An 18,316-nucleotide genomic window follows, 5' to 3' on the forward strand; every position below is an offset into this window, starting at 1 on the left:
CCACACATTTTTTTCAACCTTTGATCACGGCGATAACAAAATACCCTATGTATTTTGTTATCAGCTGTCGATTCCTTCTTCTCCCTTGATACGTCATGGCTATTTCATAATTTATTCTTTTTGAAAAATGTACAAAGTAATAGGTTATTCAGCTTATTTTATTCTTATGTTCCGTTTCCAAAAGAACAGGAATACAATTTCTTGTTGATCCCTCGTTGTTAATATTATATATATATTGGCCATCTTATTACTTATGTAAAGAAATATAAATAATAGAATAACTACTCCCAACCAAGGTTAATAGAAATACAAGGTTAGACCATCATGTAATCCGGCTTGCTAGAATTTTCAATCTGACGTATTGTAACGACCGCTGGGCAAAGCAGGGAGATTTTGACAAAACACCCAACCACTCATAGTCTATGACCTCAGTATTGCTAGAATTTTCAATTTTCATACCAACTGCTGGGCAAGAAAAACAGATTTTGATTAAACACATAACCCCTCATCTACTATGACGTCAATATTAAAAGCGTGGTGGAAGTCCAACATCAGTCGTACATCCATTATGGTATAACCTTGTATTTCTATTAACTTTGCTCCTAGCCACTCTTTTAATAAAATATTACGAAGCAATATTATAATGCAGGATCGAATAAAATACTTTGAAGATTTTAATCATATGTAACTCATTTTAAAAGTGGTGAAGAAATAATATGACTTTGATAGTCTGGGAGTATATAAGAGATAAATAGCAGTTGGTATGATTGACTTATTTGGCTAAGTACCAGATGATTTTGGGCCTTTTTCTGTTTCTTTTTGGGTGAAAGGTTGGGTAATACAATAAAGGTAACGACGTGAGATATCATATTGCAGAAGCAAATTGTACGTCATGTTACAACCAAAAAATGAAATGATTCATTTACAGAATTTGTTTTAGGGGATTAGGGGGATCCTTATTTTTTAAATTGGTTTTTGTCGTTATGAGCCATAAGATTTTGGTTGATATTTGAACAAAGATTCTTAAAATACAACCAATATTTTTTTGCTGAAATTTTAAATGTAACTTCTTAAGACTCCAGAGACGTTTCTGGTATTAAAAAATTGGCCTTGATGGCCATGGTGGTCTTTAAGTAGCCTTTTTCTAAAAACAATTATTTTTTACTAACAACCGACATATAAAACAAAAGATAGAATGTAAAATTCTAAGAATTATTCTCGTTGCATGTTGGTATGAATCTTTGCACACTTTTGATAAAGGAAGTTATAAGGTTTAGATAAGAAATAAAAGGACAGAGAATAAGACAAAGGATTTTGGAGCATAACATGACAGCTAAGCAAACAACGTTATTTTTCTTTCTTCCCTGCAAAACTAGTAAAGTGTATCGTTACTTAAAACACTTCATGACTACCAGTAAGAAAACAGTTTATTATTTAGTATGTAAATTATATTTAATTTAAGCCTTCTTTTTAAATTTGGAGCTTCAAATATATTTCGAAAACTCTTACTTTGTCGTTTTATTAGTTATTATTCTGAGAATATGGTTCATAATGAATTACAATTTCATGGAGTGTGATTGTAATCAAATCTAATTAGACGATAAAAAGCGTCTAACTCAATTATACGTAGTATATCTTCATTAAACACTTTGCTAATAAATATTTTCGTTATACCCTCAAAAATCATAATAAAGTAAGCAGTTGATACTCACATCAGTATTTTAAGCAATGATACCATAAGTCTTTCCCCCCTTCTCCTTGTACGCGTTTTTCTCTACAAAATAATCCACTTTGGTCATGTCATACGTGAAAAAGTCATGGATAGTCTTGTTGTATTGATAATGGCAAATATTTTATCTTCAGTAAGCAATGCAGAATTCTTCACCACAACGTTGAAAAGGGTATGGATACACTTTTAGGAATATAGTTAGAAAAACAGTGACCAAATTTGCAAGTTGTTGATGGATTTTTAGAGGATATTGGATAAAATACAGGGTAAATACTCAATTACTATTACCTATTAAAAACTATAATAAAACTGTAGACATAATAGGAATCTTTGATCATTGCTAAAAGACCTGAACGTATCTCACTTCTACATAAGTTTCTAAGAAGTGTATTTCTAGTTGAGATATTATGATAACTAACGGTATTTACTTTTACTATTTTTAAGGTCATATCATAGATATATATTTTTAGAGATATCCAGACATAGCAAGTTTTAGGATGATAATGATTGTGATATATCCGACAATATAAATACCATTCCTTGCTGGTGTTGAAGATCCTCTAGAGAAAGTTATATAGCAGGGAGATTTCCCCATAATTTTCTCAATTTGCATATCATATTGATCTATTTTCAGGGATAAGATTTGAGAAATTATTCTTTCTTCGGCTTTGTATTGATCGACTTGAACAAGTTGAATTGTGTCAAATATGGAAACTATTTACGTTTCAGTAGTATCCTTTGGATATTTGTTAAATAAATTTTTTTTCACAGAAGTACAACTAAGTATATTCACTAATTTAGATTACCTCCACACAGATTATGAATGTATAATTTTCTATTTAATCTGTGATTGTCAACAGATAATGCCACAACAGTTAAACCTATGTATTTCCCAAAAAGTCCTCATGATGGGATTATACTGATTAAACAGGAACTCCGTTGTTAAATTTACAACTGGGATGAGGGCAACAACGCCCATGTATTTACCCGAGGTTGACTTGATCATGAAGGTGAGGACAGTTTTAGAAGTTTAATTATTTGTAGTTCTCACAAATTTTCCTCTAACAAACTCTACTCTTTGGGCCGAATAAATCTCACCGATGATCAGTGTTACATTTTTTTACTCTGCTCTTTAATTCGTGCTTTAAAGAACTTTGTCGTGGATGAAGGTAATCCTGTTTCTACCGTAATCACACTGGATACGGTTCTAAGATATCTGGGAGGCGGAAGTTACAGAGAATTGGACGTAGATATTTGCACGTAGAGCCCAGAACTGGCATGCATATCAAAGCAACGGAAATGAGTCCAGAAGATTATCTTCTACCTTTAGGCTGTTTGAAGAGGAGTCATTAGCTTCATTATGAAAGCCAGCTTGGAAAATTGAATTTGGTCCATTTCTGCCGGATTAGAAAAATGAAGGAGCTCTTCACAAATGTTGTCAAATGTATCTTTCTCTGTTTGACCGTCCGTGGAACCCAGAAAAGCGACAAGGTTGATGGCTTCAGTGACAAAGTTAATTTTATTTTCTGAATTTATGCAATGTGATGCTAAGATCTTATTTAGCAGAAAATTCTGAAGGAGAGGTCTTCTTCCACCTCCAGGCAAGCAGCTTTTATATCTGAATGTATGATTTTGACAAGTGCAACTTTTGGAGTTTTAAGAAACAAGAACCCCGAAGGCAATGATTCCGAAGAGAGTTTGGCATAGAGATCTCATGCCGAAAGAACGGTCTTTTCCATATACATTGCATACACCGGAGCTTCTTGTCTTTCATTCTCCAAATGCACTCTCTTGTTACTAGTTGAAGTCTGTGTTGGCCTTGTAGGTGGTGATGGTGATGAGAGGTAGCTTGCCAGATTCGGCCATTTTGATGGGATGGCTTACCTTTGTTGGAGGGATTTTCTTTATCACAGGATTGATCTATAGGATGTCCACGATACATTGGAACTACTTTAAACTTCATCCAGATCCATAATGTGGATATTCGGGGTTAAATCATACTAATATAAAAGGTTGCATGAACAATACACTATAACTTCCACCACAATTGTTTTGACAACAAACAATAGTCTTCATGGAACAAGCAAGGAGAGACGCCATTCTCGAATTGGCTCGCGCGGGACACAAGCCCTCTGCTATCTACAATCTTCTTAACTACCCCAAGACAACTATGTACCGGGCCTTCAATGCCTGGGAGGTTGAGGGGAAGGTCTGCCGCAAGGCCCACAACATGAGAACTGGCCGAATCCGCACTCCCGCTTCCTTGAAGGTCATGCCGAATGGCCAAACAACACATCCTCACGACATCCATGATGGCCACCAGGCTCACCAACGTTAAGCGTCTCCTCAATGACCTGAAGAGCCATGGAGGAAGAATCATCTTCTTCGCCGACGAGAAGAACTGGACTGTCGACAGAAGCTACAACGTCCAGAATGGCAGGTGGTTTGCCAAGGAGAGAGAAGAGGTCCCTGCGGTCTTCACCACAAAGTTCCTGGCCTCCGTGATGACCCTGGGTGTCATCTGCAGCACCGGTGAGGTGATGCCTCCTTTCTTCTTCAATCCCAAGGAAAGGGTTAACGCGATAAGGTATTGCGAAGTCATGGAGGAGTTCGTCATCCCCTGGATGAAGGATACGGCCGCTGGGAGGGAGTTCATATTCCAACAAGACTCAGCGCCCGCACACATCGCCATGAGGACCACTAACCTCTTCAACTCCCACAACATCACTTTCTGGGATCGCAACACCTGGTCCTCCAACTCACCTGACCTCAATCTGTGTGATTACTACTGGAAGGGGAAGTTGGAAAGGGAGGTGTGCAAGGTCAGCCACAAGAGCATCGCGGCACTGAAGGGCTCCATTACGAGGGAGTGGAATGGTGTCGATTCCGTGGAAGTCATCAGGGCATGCAAATCCTTTAGGGGCAGGATGGAGAAGATGGTGGCTCCTGAGGGAGGACATGTTGAATAAATTTATTGTTTAATATCATGTCTAACTTTTTCATATTAACAAATACACTTCAAATTCCATTTTTATCAAGCAGGTTGAATTTTAAGATAGTTCCAATTTATTGTGGACACCCTGTAAAGATTCAGTAATAAAATCAGTCACTTTAAAATGCAAACTGCATTGTCTTGAATTCTTGGTTGGTGTCTATTAAATCGTATCTCTTCGGATGGTCCTAAGCCATTTGGTTAGAATTTTGGAGTGATTCATGGGGAACTTGTGAAATCTCATATCCGGATCCTTAGTAATTCCCTCAATGCCTGCTTGCATCCAGGAGCAGAACACTTGTACACCATTATTAATTAAGTAATAAGTGATAACAAAAAAAAAAAAATAATTACCTTCGGTGAAACACGTTTTCCTTTATAAAACAAAGGAAAAATGTGTCAGCCTCCTCGTGTAGAAAAAAAAGTGAGTGCAATTTTAAGAGGCGCTTTCAGTTGTTTTTAGTATTCCTTGTTTAGGTCATCATGTAATTGGGCTTGCTAGAATTTTCAATCTGATGTATTGTACCGACTGCTGGGCAAGACATGTAGATTTTAACAAAACCCACTCATAGTCTATGACATCACTATTGCTAGAATTTTCAATTTAATGTATTGCCCAGACTGCTGGGCAAGAAAAACAGATTTTGACAAAACACGCAACCACTCATCTACTATGACGTCAATATTACAAGCGTGGTGGAAGATTAGTCATACACGCATTATGGAATAACCTTGTATTTCTATTTCTATTCATACCTAAGTCATATATTTCGTATCAATGGGTTCTAATTCTATCTGGAGGAGCACAAGCTCCAATCACGCAACCTGCTATGGTAAACAACATCAATTTTGATGATAAATTCGACTAGGTAAGTAGAATGTATTTGCAGAATGAGTCAAACGGATTTGGAGTCGCATAATTCAAATGGTTGAATTCAGAGCCATGATCACAAAAATATTATTCCTTTCTAATTAGTTTTCTTGAGGTTGGATTTATAATATTTAGATGTCCTGGCTCCAAATCTGCAGCTATTTTAAAAATTGTAACTCTAAATCATAGATAAATATACATATTCTCTGTGTTATAAACCGACTCTGTGAGAAAATTATCAATTAATCAATGATCAATGGAAAATAATAATACTTAATATTATTTGAATTAAGCTTACTACATAATCTTGTTTAAACCCGATCTGAAGTTTACATTTTCTTTTTGAAAGGACAATTCAATAGTTTAAATAATTAGTTTATTGATGTTTTTGAAACTTTGCAATAGAAAACCCTTTAACATACATCTACTTTGATTTTGAGTTGTATATATTAAGTCAATCCAACATTTCTTGCTCAAAAAAAATGTTTTAGGATTTCAAATATTATTCAAAGGTGGAAGAGTTGCTTATAATACCACTTGATGTTAATAGAAAACTACAACAACGACAAATATAATAGCTTTATAATAGTACAAATTTCATACGAGTTGACCGAGTAGAATATCACATAATTAAAGTTGATAATATTGTAGAGACAAACGCGTGCAAGGAGAAGGGGGAGGGAGAATACATATGGTATCATTGTTTAAAATACTGATGTGATTATCATCTGCCTGCTTTATTATGATTTTTGAGGGTATAACGAAAGTATTTATTAGCAAAATGTTTAATGAAGATATACTACGTATAATTGACTTAGACGTTTTTATCCGTTACAGTTTTACAACGTCACAGTCCATGAAATTGTAATTCATTATGAACCTTATTCTCAGAATAATAGCTAATGAAACGACAAAGTAGAGTATTTCGAAATATATTTGAAGTTCCAAGTTTAAAAAAGAAGGCTTTAATTAAATATAATCTACATAATAAAAAATATACCATCATACATTTATGTTAAATATACAAATTAAACATTTGGAATCATGTAACTAATAACAATAAATTATATATACAGAATATTGAAATAATAGATTGATCCAAATTATATTTTCTTGTTCTGACACCGGAATCCAGTTAAATATGTCATAACTTTAGGTTGCAAAGCACAAGGGAGACGTGGAGTTTAATCAAAAAGATAATCACCCCTCTTCTTCATGTGGAATTTGCTATGTTGCTATATACAATTGTGCCCAGGATGGATATATCTCTACCGATGAGATCTAACTAATTATTAATAATAAAGTAAATGTCAAAATCATAAAATTAGACAATAAATATACTAATAAAAAAAATATTAGAAATAAATCCATCTTCAAGATTTAGAGCAAAAGCTAATTATGTAGTAATGTCCGGCGATATTACTCCTTATTAAGAGCATCAAAAAAGATATTTTCCCCGTTATTTATGCTTATATAACAACATACTATTATCATGAAGGATATGTACAATTGCTAATTATAATGCTACATCCAATGTAACTACCCCTGTTGTTGTGACCATTTAAGCAGTTGTTTTTGCCTTTTATGAGTTTTCTGAACACCATTTCTTGGAGCCTATCAACCATAGCTAACCCTTAAGTGATAAAAAAAGTAATATTTATTGACTATGTAATATTGGAAAACCTAATTATCATACCCAAGTCTTTAAGTGAAGAAACTAGTCTCAGACAAACTAGTTGCAAACCATCCAAAGCTACTACCCCCGTTGTTGTGACCATTTAAGCAGTTGTTTTTGCCATTTAATGAGTTGTGTATCATAATACTTGATATGTTTAGCTAAAATAGAATTATATTTTATGGTTAGATTTTTTTTTTTAAATGAATACTTACTGTGAGATAGTACAAAATTCAAAGTTCCATTTCGATATTCGTAAATACTTTTTACTGATAACTTGATCGTCATTTGGTGTGGATGACTCAAAACATTTTTATATGTATTTCTATGAATGACATCAGTGCCAACATCCTCCATTAATTTAATGATGGTTCCTCGGGAAGGGATAGGTTTACCCATGTATTTCTCCATAAATTTTTTGAACGTAGATGATTAGCAATGGATAAGGGTATATACATGCAATAAGCATCTTTGTCAGATCAAAGTTAAAGTTTGACTTGATGTATTCATCATTAACTTGATTTTTTAGATGAATATCCATGCTCTTCATATGAGATGAGGATAATGAGTGGCGTGTAATTCTAGACAGGGGACTAAAGACACATTTATATCGACAAACCATCTGTTTCTTATCCGGTAAGTATTTCCCAAATTCCTGGGCCTCCATTTTCAGAAATTCCGACAGAAGGCGTTGTCCTTTTATGCATTTTATTCAGTTCTCTATCGACTATCACCATCTAATATTATATTAATATTGAATAATAAAGGCGGGAATGATAACGTTCTTGATTGATAGAAGAAGATGTTTATTATTTAATCATTGATGCCATAAGTATTTCTTCTCTTCTCCTCGCACACTTTTCTATTCTTACCAAAATTATCACCCTTACACATAATAAAATGATGTTTTTTACAACAGGAGATTGCGTGATTAGCACTAGCTCACATTGCTCGTTATAACAGAAACTCTTTAAATATGGTATACGGTGTATAGATAATACGCGTATATCGGTTCGATACATTAATAATCAATACAACGTCTTTACATATCTTTTGATCTATACATCTCCATTTAAATGTTGTTAGCCTCTCTCGAGGCAAGCAGAAATTGCCGTAGCCGACGATATTTCGCGTCGTCATGGCGGGGTATTGGTTATAGTTTTCAACTAGCAATAACAGCACCTCTCTAATCGATCATTGGTTACTGTATCGCCACTGCGCAAAGCTAACGATTAAAATGTACGAAACCTGTTTATAAATATGTGCGTTTCCTCTTTTCCTTTGAGCTTAGAAATTACACAATAGCTCCTCACATAGAATTATTGTCGCTTGGTCATAAAAATTTTAATGTTTATTCATCATTATATTTGTTTATAATTAGTTTAGTAACTTATGTAATAGTATAATGTGTATATTTTAAAACAGGGACAAGAACAAAATATATTAATAAGAAATAGCTACTTAAGCGCCATCCAACGGTCATATATATCAACTACCTATATAAAATGCTTCTTCTTTTTAGGTATACTTCTGATGGCATCCTCTCTTTTTAACCGTTGATTGTAAGCATATGACTCACTATGATTCGAGATTTGAAACACACTTCATTGATCGAACAATCCTATTTTAATAGCTCAAAAGAAAAAGATGATGGAGGCTGTATAAATAACTCCGAAATGCTATAGATTATATGTGGTTTTACCGGAAATATCTCTTCATTTGACACCATACTTAACAATGGCTTCTTACCTACGTAACAATTCTAAATAAATAAAAGAAGATGGGATAGAAATGACAAATTGTTATCTATTTAGTTACATTTTTATTTATTCGATAATTAATCACTCCTACATTATTGTAAATGACACTTGCAATATCAAAATGTAATAGTTTAACATGATTTACTCTATTGAAAAATATATTTAGATTCAAAACACAAATATAAATGACTAGAATGCATTTTTGGTTATCACATTACACAAAGATTTTATCCATTGATTCTAGAGAAAAAGGAAGGAGAGGGGTGATTTACATAATCAATAAGTGAGCACTCTCTTGAATTAATTGATTTCAGACCATTAATTTACTTAAATAACATATTTCTAAAGTCAATTTAGAAGAATTAACTTCTTCTTCTTTTTTTTTAGAATTCAAGTGATGAAAGGTAGCATCACGTTCTCTAATAACTAAATCCTTTCAAGTCTCATAAAAATACATCATACATTAGAATACAAAAATAAAACTTGATAAATTAATAATAATCTAAGGACAACTTAGGTAATATATAATACAATTTTTGAATAATTAAAAAAAAAAATACAAGAAGAAATGAAATTGGCATTTCCATAATACACAAAGGAAGATCCGTTAAATTCAATCAAAAAACGGGATAGTGGCAGCTCCATATGAACCCCGTTGAAGTAACAACTACGATTTCATTGGTTTCTGAGTATTTGACAATTATTTTATCAAGAGAAAACTCTTGATACGATCCTTTAACTCCTCCAGAGCCATTTGGAGTCAAAGGAGGTCCATTTGGGACTTCCACAAAACCAATAACTCTATCGTTTTTACGAAGCTCCAACAAAACAACATGTCCATCTCCATTACAATTCACACTCAGTATGCCACCAATAAGAGACAAACTTGGAAGCACATCGTTGCATTCTGTGTCTTTAGGTACTGGATTGAACCACCTAATTATTAAATAACATAGGGATTAAATATGGAGTACATAATTGTATCCTACCTATGCGAACTTAGTATAAGAGCGCATGATCTACTCCAAAAAGCTTTACCCGAATCTGCGACCATTCTTCGAAGTTCTTTCTTTTGCTGATAGGCCTGCAAGTAAGAGGCTCCGTCCTGTTTGAAATTCGTAAATCGAGTTGTCCGCGTGGGAGAAAGAAGAATCTCTTCATCGTGACTCGAGCCTCCATTCATAGTAACATCAGGGATATCCGTTCCTGTACATGAGTTATTAGAACTTTGTATGGTAAAATATCGATGAAGATCATCAAATCCCCGTGCCATTATACCATCATTTGTATGTCCTAGATCGAATGTATGGCCAAGTTCGTGTATAATAGCACCAAGTGTAGTCGAAAAACATGCCCCGAACGTATGTCTAAAAAAGTTAAAATAAAATAAATTCATTTCATTTAATGGGCATTTTTTTAACCATTAAAAATCCTACTTAACAAGACTAAAATTTGCCTTTCTATTAATTTCAGGAAATAAAATTCCAGATTAATATTTTTGATTATGTCTTCCTCCTTACTTTATTCAAGTTTAATACAAATCTCTATATAAAATAAATGGCTTCTAATGAATAAAACCATTCAAATTTAATTATTCCAATCTTATTACATACTCTCTTCCTCACCTATAGCCGCTGTCATCCATTAGGTTAAGGGAATCTATTTTGGAAGAGTTAAGAAAAGCATCTTGGACTTCATGTAATAGAGATGGCCACGCATATAAACATCCAGACCCAAACATAGCAAGGCCTCCACCACCAAGGGCACCATGACTTTTCGTAAGAGACATCATTTCTGAATGGTCTCTGGGTGGTCGGCCCAGAGTATTAACAAACCTATGACGAACAAAGTAATATTATGAACATACATCTTGTCAATTATTTATTTGTGTTGAAAAATACCTTGTGGCAGATAAAACTGCAAGTACTTTAGTATCATCATCAGCTAACCGTCTGGCAAGGAGCTCCTTGGCATGATATTCCCAAAGGGCACTTTCAGTCAAAGAATGTGATTTCTCAAGTGATATTTCCGAATGAAATACTTCGCATGGCGAGAGAGCAACAAAGGTCTTTCGACCCAGACCATGTGAATGAAGACTATCCGACATAAAACATTGTATCAGACCGACTGCTAGAGATATCTTTTGGCAAGCTAATTCAACACTATTAGAAGAAAATAGAATGATTCATTATAAAATATTAATTAGTAAAGGTTTTGAGTTGTACTAAGGAAATAAATATTGCGAGACTTTTAAGTAAATTTTTGCATGAAAGTGACTAGGGTCAAGTATAGTTGAATATGTGCAACTGCTCTATTTGCAGGCCTTAAAATGACTATTAGAAGGCGAAAAATAAAATTAGTTTGTCACAAAATTGCATGACTTCATGTCATACATGATGGTGAGGGCGTGTCAACTGTGTATAATATATCAGAGTACATAGAATTATAATTAAAGTAAATATCTTTGATTAGTGATCGCACTGAAAGTCAAAATGAATCAAAGTATAAAATTATTCAAAAGAGTAGTAGCTTTGTACCTATTAGGCTCAAGAACTGGAGCTTGAAAAGATCCATCAGAGTCTCGCGGAACAATGTATACAATTCTAACAGTCTTCTGAACATCATCTGAGTCCTTGACAAAGTAAAGGATTAAGCTTTTGAATACTCCTTTGTACTCAAACGTTAAAATATTCCTTCCCTCTGTTAATTCGAACAAGAATTTAAAACGGGAATTGATGACAGGGACCTTATATGTGATGACTTGTCTTGCCTTGGATAAAAAAGGATTCATGATTGATAAATATAAGCGCCGAAGAGGACTCTTTTTCACGACTTTCTCCTGATGCCTGTTTGTAAAAGTTCTTTATTCGTCCTGTTATTAAGAGGATTCGATGAAAGATCCTTTCCTGGTCCACAACGTTCTCAATATCGATATGCATTCTACGGAATTACCACTCAGGACTACGAACGTAGAGGACAATTTATGTAAGCTGATGAAAGGATACGAGGAGCGCCTTGAATGACTCAATGTCTATAGCAGGGAGAACGAAATGAATTGATATTCACATAAATTTGAATTGAAAATATAGTGATAAATAAATTCAGCGATAATAATTAATATGGTTTCCTTATTTTATTTAAATTACCAGTACATTAACAATCACAATGTATTTCTTTAACTTGCTAATAGTAATTGACACATTATTGTTTATTTTTATTTAATATTCATATATATCAGATCGGACTGTCAGTCCAGATGGTTACAGTAATCATTCATCCATGATGATCAAATCATGCAAACCAACTTGGTAGAAAACTGACAAAGTACTCCAGCAATATACTCGTACTTTATCAAATGACAAAGTACATTAAGTACTTCTCTAAAAAGTAAGCAGAATATGCAAAATAATACTTAATTAATTCCTTACCCTGTATGTTCCAGGATTGATTTATGTGCATATTTCCTTCGTGTATCGGAAAATGTAAAATAAAAAGCAAAGGCAAGCCTCAAGCAAAAAGAGAAAGATGGGTTAGTTAGTCCCTCAACTGTGACTGAAGAAGAAAACAAAATGACGTTCTTTTCAGGCATGACGTCACAAAACCAAGGTGGGATTCATATAATGATATAGTGTATAATTTTATACAAATGCATAGGAAATAAAGAACCAATGACTGAGAAAGAGAAAATAAGAAAGCAAATTGGGGAAAGAAGGAAATACTCCCTCTATTGATTTACAAAAACCATTTTCCAAGGCCCATTCGCGTCTGAATTATAGTTGTTCTTTATTATATATCACTATAATTTCCCTTCGTGACTTTTCTAGCAAATATATCCCCTGATAAAGAAGAGGTGGCGATGAAGCCTAGGTAGTAATAAACAGTCATTTTCTCTTACACACTATGTATGCATTAATCATGATGATTTTCTACTTGATCAGACATTGCGTTGAATTTTCTCTTGCAAAATATAGTAAATAATAGTTTTGAAGCAAACATTGCATAAAAGCGTCATACGATATTATGTTTTAAACCATCTGTGATGGTCTAATAATAAGTAAGAGCTAGGTAGTAAAAATAATTATTGCCATAGGTATTTGAATATCTATTTAAAAGGGGAGGGGGTCACAAACATAATATGTTACTTAGGCAGTAGGTACTAGTAGATAGGACTTCATTCTCACGCAATGAACCTGTATTTTGTGTAAGTATTAGTACATTGGTATTATAAATATTATATACAATACATAAATATTATTAGTAAAACAATGGTTAGTCGCATATATGAAATAAGTATCATTAGTGTATGTACGGATAAGATTCAAGAATTGAAAAGCCTCTCCTCTCCACTCTACGTAAATAAGTCGTAGCAATATTATGTAGTCTAAAAAGTAGAGCCTTATTTTGTCTATAATAAATAAGTTATATATATATATTTATTTATTCACTTTCAATAGTATTAAAGCACCCTTTTCTCCTATAACAGATTATCAAGGCAACATACATAATACTTTTTTATCATTAAAGACGTGTTGTTTAACAAAACAGAAACTTTTGCCTTTCATTATATATATATATATATATATATATTATAAGACATAATATTTACAAACTAAAAAGGGAACTGCTTTTGGAGAAGACAATATATAATAATTAGAATGATGATGATAGTACAATTATGCAAGGAGGGGGAAAAAATATTTCTTCATATTTTCTCATAAAAACCACATAATTATATAAATTTTTTTCCTTTAAATATATATATATTGATATATATTATATAAATACCATTTCTCTTTACCTTTTTTTCTTTTTCTAAAAAAAAAAAAATATCTACTTAAAAAAATATATGCATGTATTCTTAATAAAACTTATCAAAATAATTTTTAAAGTTTGGTTGACGTTAATTGAAAATCTATATATAGATAAATATATATGGTATGTAATACAATTTTACGAAAGAGATACAAAATGAGTAGTAGTTTTCTTTGCTAGTACTGACAGACAAAAAACAAAAACAAACAAAAAATGACCGTTCTCGATAATAGATCTATACATATCTCTGTATATATATTGTTTTTTTTTTAAAATATATAAGTTAAAATACCGTTGTTTTTTTATTATTAAAAATGAAAATGAAAAAATGGAGGAAGAGACAAGAAAAATATATAAAAGACATTATAAAGACAGGGGGTAAATTATAAGGAGTAATGAGTAGTTTTGTGAGTGATTTTTTATAATAAAATTAGATTCTGTTACCACTAAAGTTATATTAAGTAGGATGAGAAAATAGAAGAAAAATAGATAGGGGTGATGTACGTTGTTGTAGTAGTAATAGTGTAAATAGTAATGATTAAAGAAGAAAAGAGACAAAGAGTGAGGAAAGGAAAAAATTATCTTAACATATTAATATAGTAGAGAGTAAATGAAAATAAACTTTTTAATAATTAGTTTACATGGAAATGAAACAAGGTTTGGGGAAAGTAATATGTAAATAAGACATGATGATTATTAAATTGAAAACATAATAATAATAATAAATACATATTGATAGATAACATATATGCCATTTTATATATATATATCCAATCTATGTAAAATGGGTAAATATATGTAACTTGGTATGTGTGCAATTCGACAGCTTGTTTTGTTTTTTGTTTTTTTTAAATATGTATGAAAATAATAGCATTTTAAAAAAATGTATGATTTATCAACATAAAAATACATAATTTGTACATGTTTTCTTCTTTCGTCTTTTTTTTTTTTTTTTATTAATTAATTTTTTTAACGCTGAAATTTGAGCAAATTTCTAATTTCTCGTCCTTTTTTTTTTCTTTTTATATATAGGTATGTTGAAGTTGCAATTGCGAAAAGCACCCAGAGTTTCGATCGTTTGCAAATGGAGTTCAAATAAATAATAAGTGATATATTAAATAGTTGATTTCGAGAATGAGACTCGAAGATGGCTTGTTTCACTAAGTTGATAATTATGTAACTTAATAAGCGCTGTTATAGCCTCATCCATGGAGGCAAGTTGAACAAGGGCCATTTTCCTATCATTAGGAAAGAATTTGAAGGCTTGAACGTTGAGTCCAATTTCTCGAAAAGCAGATCGAAGCTGATCCTCTTCAATTGAAGAAGGAATATTAGATAAATGTAAAGTTGAGGACGGTGGATAAATGTTTTGATAATTCTTGGAGCCAGGCTTCTTAAAACGATGTAAATTGGAAGAAGTATAATCTTTAGTGAGGCCCGCATCAGGTTGCCCATCTTTTGGTAATTGTACTGTCATATGCTTGGAGTGCATAACTTTGATGGCTTTATTCCACAGTTTCACTTTATCTAGGTAATTCATAGCTAAAAGAGCTTGCTGAGGCTCAGACATTTGAACCAAAGCAGAATCCTTTTTATTAAAAAGAATTTTGACTCTTTGAACGTCCCCGTATACTCCGAATAGGATAAACAAATGGTCACATTGTGTTAAATTTTCATCTAAATTCGAGACCAGAAGAACACATCCTGAACCAGCCACCCCAGGACTACCCGCAAATCTTAATCCAGTTTGACCGAATGAGGCCGCCCCTGTATTAGCAAGAGGGAAACTTGCAGCAGCGAGGGTTGCCATATTTGACGTGAGACCCGCAGGGGATGCATAACCGGCTGCTCCAGCCAAAGGATTTGTTGCAGCTGCGAGACCCATAGCAGAAAAAGGGGATCCAATTACACTTGCACCATTTGGATTGGATGTTGCTGCAGCCAATTGATGAATAGCCGCAGCAGTCGAATTGGCAGCCCCAGTACAATTCGGTGAGTCCATGCTAGTTGATCCTCCAGTCGGCAATGAAGGGCGAGTATAGTCCCTTGATTTGTCATTGTTATATCTGACATTAAGGTTGGAAAGTTTAGAGTATTCAATTTTCAATTTGCAGCATGCATTATAGATGTTTTGTCCATCTAGCGACATTTTAGCAGCTTGTGCCATAATGACATCAGGATATTGAATGAGAGCTTGGAATGTATTATTCTTTGTGAAAGTCACAATTTTGAGTACTTTACCCATCCGGGTAAATATTTGGTAGATGACATCCAGCGTCACAGGATATACCATTTGTTCCACCACGACACGCAAGACGGTATTAGGTCCTCCACTGGAGTTATTTTTGGTTTGGACATTAGAGGAAGGTATGTTTTCGCCATTAGTAAGGGATTCATTGCCAGGTGTCTCTGGACCCGAGAGAGCTTGAGCTGCTTGTATAGCAGCCTGGGCGGAAGCATTGGCGTTGCTATGCGTTTTGTCCGTTTTCAGTTCTTTATGATTCGAGAACTGAACATAGACAGATCTTTCTCGAAGTTGTGCAACACAGTTGGTAAAATAATTGACCATTGCAATGGCAGAGGACTCGGCCTCCATCTCAAGGAAAGCTTGATTCTTCCCTTTGAGGACAAGAACGTTCGTGACGCGGCCAAAAGGAATACCCAAGTGAATGATTTCTGCCTCGGAGACGTCTGCAGGGATATTTCGTATATGAATGACGCGTGAGGGGTGGTGGTTGGCGGCAGCGGCGGGGGTGCTACTATTATTGTTATTATTATTATGCATGTTGATATTGGAAGAGGGTGGAGAGAGATTGCTGTCCAATTTCACTCTTTTGGCGTCGTTATTATTGAGTCCTCCGTTCAGAGTCGAGTCCGAGATATACTCGGGCGTCCCATTGGACTGAGGAGGGTCCTCCATGGTTCCTGCAGAGAGAGAGCAAACAAAACTAAAGTGGAGCTTAAGAATCCGCTTGGAAAGAAAGAGACAGCATGCATCATGTACATCCAAGGAAACAAGGAAATGAGGAACGAAGGAAATGAGGAAAGGAATAGTAACTGCTAAGTAATGAATTGGAGCTTACGTTTAGTCATAGACTGAGTACTGAGAAGAATGAAGGAGGAATCAAAGACTGGATCAGAGTGAGTGAGTGAGTCAGAAAAGGACAAGGAGCCAGAGTGAAAAGCAAGGAGAGGAACAAAAGGCGGGACACACGAGATGGAGAGAGGCTCACACTCCAGGTGATTGCTGGGCACTACAAGGAGCGGACAGTCTCCTGGGGGAAATCCTTCTCAAGCCTGTACAAAGTTCCAAGCTACAACAAACTACCCGCTATAAAAAGAGCAAAAATAAAACAAAATTCGCCAAAATAATTAAAAAATTAAAAAAATACAAAAATGGAAACCCAATAATGAAAAGGGGAAAGTAAGAGCTGTTGCTTGAGTCAGAGATGCAATTGAGCAGGGCTCAAGCCTCAAGCTTCGCCTCTTACTTCCATGCAATGGGGAGAAATGCCAAAAGAGAAGTTCCACTCAGAGTGGAACGTCGTGCTTGCACTCCTCTTGCGGGACACTTACTCAGTGAATGCATCTTCATTGTTCAAGGACTCCGTAACTATTTCTTTATCCACCTCCGACCATCATTCTTTCCCAAACCAATTCCAAATTAAGAACAGAACAGAACAAGAGAAAACCAAGAAAAACTAAAAAAAAAGCTAAAGAGACATCAAAGTTAGAAGCAGAAAAAGAAAAGAAAGAAAGAAAAAAAGACACAAATTCGATGTAAAAACAGAAAGAAAGAAAGAATAGAAAAAGGAGAGGGAGACACACACAGACAAAAACAGAGACACAAATAGACAAGATCCTCTTCTCATTTAGAGAATCATTGTAGTAAAAAAAAGTAAATGAGAAATATAGGAAAAGACACCCGCCGCCCGCCCAATTAGAATTAAGGTAGATCCGCCAGAATTCCAAACAGCCAGCAGACCGGCTACAGCCGACACTTTTTCTTTTCTTTTCCTTTTGGTAGCAGCAAGAAGCTATACTTAAAACCTAATACAGAATACTACTATTTATATACAGGGTGGTCTATATTTAATAACCCTGATGCTTTTTTACTAGTTCCTGTGGACGGGCTATCAGGGTTAGGGGCATGGGCAGTATTTCTGCCTGAGCGTATGAGAGTGTAAAAGCAGCATATACTTTATTCGCAGACAAGGTATTCTCATACGAGGGACTCCTTCAAGTTATATAAGGGATTTAAATGGGTTTCCAACTCAAGAATTTATTTCATTCTAAACACTGTCATTGTCTATTATCTATTACTTTTTAAACATTACCCTTTCAATCCAGACGAGAAATAAGTTGGATGAGTCCTGGGATATACAGTCTCTCGACTCATCAACGGGGACATTTATTGAGGAGACCTATAAACAATTTCTAGTCCACCTGAGGATGGGAAAGAAATCATTAATATAAT

The 18,316-nt window shown here is 34.2% G+C and overlaps 2 protein-coding genes, 1 long non-coding RNA gene and 1 other non-coding gene across 7 annotated transcripts; all 4 read right to left on the bottom strand.

Moving 5' to 3' along the window:
• Positions 1–6,514: 6,514 nt before the first annotated feature.
• Positions 6,515–8,305, bottom strand: LOC139907079 (uncharacterized). Its single transcript, XR_011783398.1, has 3 exons — positions 7,483–8,305; positions 7,289–7,428; positions 6,515–7,225 (listed from the first exon to the last, which is right to left on the bottom strand). It is a non-coding gene; the product is annotated as an uncharacterized lncRNA (long non-coding RNA).
• A 48-nt stretch (positions 8,306–8,353) lies between these two features.
• Positions 8,354–8,494, bottom strand: LOC121128793 (U4 spliceosomal RNA). The gene has a single exon (XR_005868284.1). It is a non-coding gene; the product is annotated as a U4 spliceosomal RNA (small nuclear RNA).
• A 582-nt stretch (positions 8,495–9,076) lies between these two features.
• Positions 9,077–12,601, bottom strand: LOC121128625 (uncharacterized). 2 transcript variants are annotated; one of them, XM_040724218.2, is made up of 6 exons: positions 12,456–12,601; positions 11,565–12,058; positions 10,929–11,189; positions 10,653–10,862; positions 10,017–10,394; positions 9,077–9,963 (listed from the first exon to the last, which is right to left on the bottom strand). In XM_040724218.2, the coding sequence occupies exons 2-6, from the start codon at positions 11,816–11,818 to the stop codon at positions 9,645–9,647; spliced, it is 1,422 nt and encodes a 473-aa protein (XP_040580152.1). In that variant the 5' UTR covers positions 11,819–12,058; positions 12,456–12,601; the 3' UTR covers positions 9,077–9,644. The 2 variants fall into 2 exon arrangements, with proteins under 2 accessions (XP_040580152.1, XP_040580154.1); XM_040724220.2 differs by lacking the exons at positions 11,565–12,058; positions 12,456–12,601 and adding an exon at positions 11,253–11,362.
• A 580-nt stretch (positions 12,602–13,181) lies between these two features.
• heph (polypyrimidine tract-binding protein 1 heph) lies at positions 13,182–17,907 on the bottom strand. Of its 3 annotated transcripts, none has more exons than XR_011783393.1 (3): positions 17,416–17,582; positions 13,982–16,764; positions 13,182–13,432 (listed from the first exon to the last, which is right to left on the bottom strand). XR_011783393.1 is itself a non-coding variant. In XM_040724216.2 (3 exons), exons 2-3 carry the CDS (start codon positions 16,930–16,932, stop codon positions 14,954–14,956), a joined length of 1,821 nt encoding a protein of 606 aa, XP_040580150.1. In that variant the 5' UTR covers positions 16,933–17,170; positions 17,416–17,907; the 3' UTR covers positions 13,443–14,953. The 3 variants fall into 3 exon arrangements, 2 of the variants coding, with proteins under 2 accessions (XP_040580150.1, XP_040580149.1); XM_040724216.2 differs by lacking the exon at positions 13,182–13,432 and adding an exon at positions 16,923–17,170 and having other exon boundaries at positions 13,443–16,764; positions 17,416–17,907; XM_040724215.2 differs by lacking the exon at positions 13,182–13,432 and having other exon boundaries at positions 13,443–16,764; positions 17,416–17,610.
• Positions 17,908–18,316: the final 409 nt, after the last annotated feature.

Source organism: Lepeophtheirus salmonis, chromosome 13, assembly GCF_016086655.4.
Source record: "Lepeophtheirus salmonis chromosome 13, UVic_Lsal_1.4, whole genome shotgun sequence".
Taxonomy (NCBI): domain Eukaryota; kingdom Metazoa; phylum Arthropoda; class Copepoda; order Siphonostomatoida; family Caligidae; genus Lepeophtheirus; species Lepeophtheirus salmonis.

What these genes read in the sequence shown, in the direction of transcription:
- LOC121128625 (XM_040724218.2), bottom strand. Translation starts at nt 11,818, where the DNA reads ATGAATCCTTTTTTATCCAAGGCAAGACAAGTCATCACATATAAGGTC. An exon ending in CCAGTTCTTGAGCCTAATAG is followed by an intron (nt 11,190 to 11,564) that starts GTACAAAGCTAC and finishes TTCTTCTAATAG; the next exon opens with TGTTGAATTAGCTTGCCAAA. An exon ending in CTTATACTAAGTTCGCATAG is followed by an intron (nt 9,964 to 10,016) that starts GTAGGATACAAT and finishes TTTAATAATTAG; the next exon opens with GTGGTTCAATCCAGTACCTA.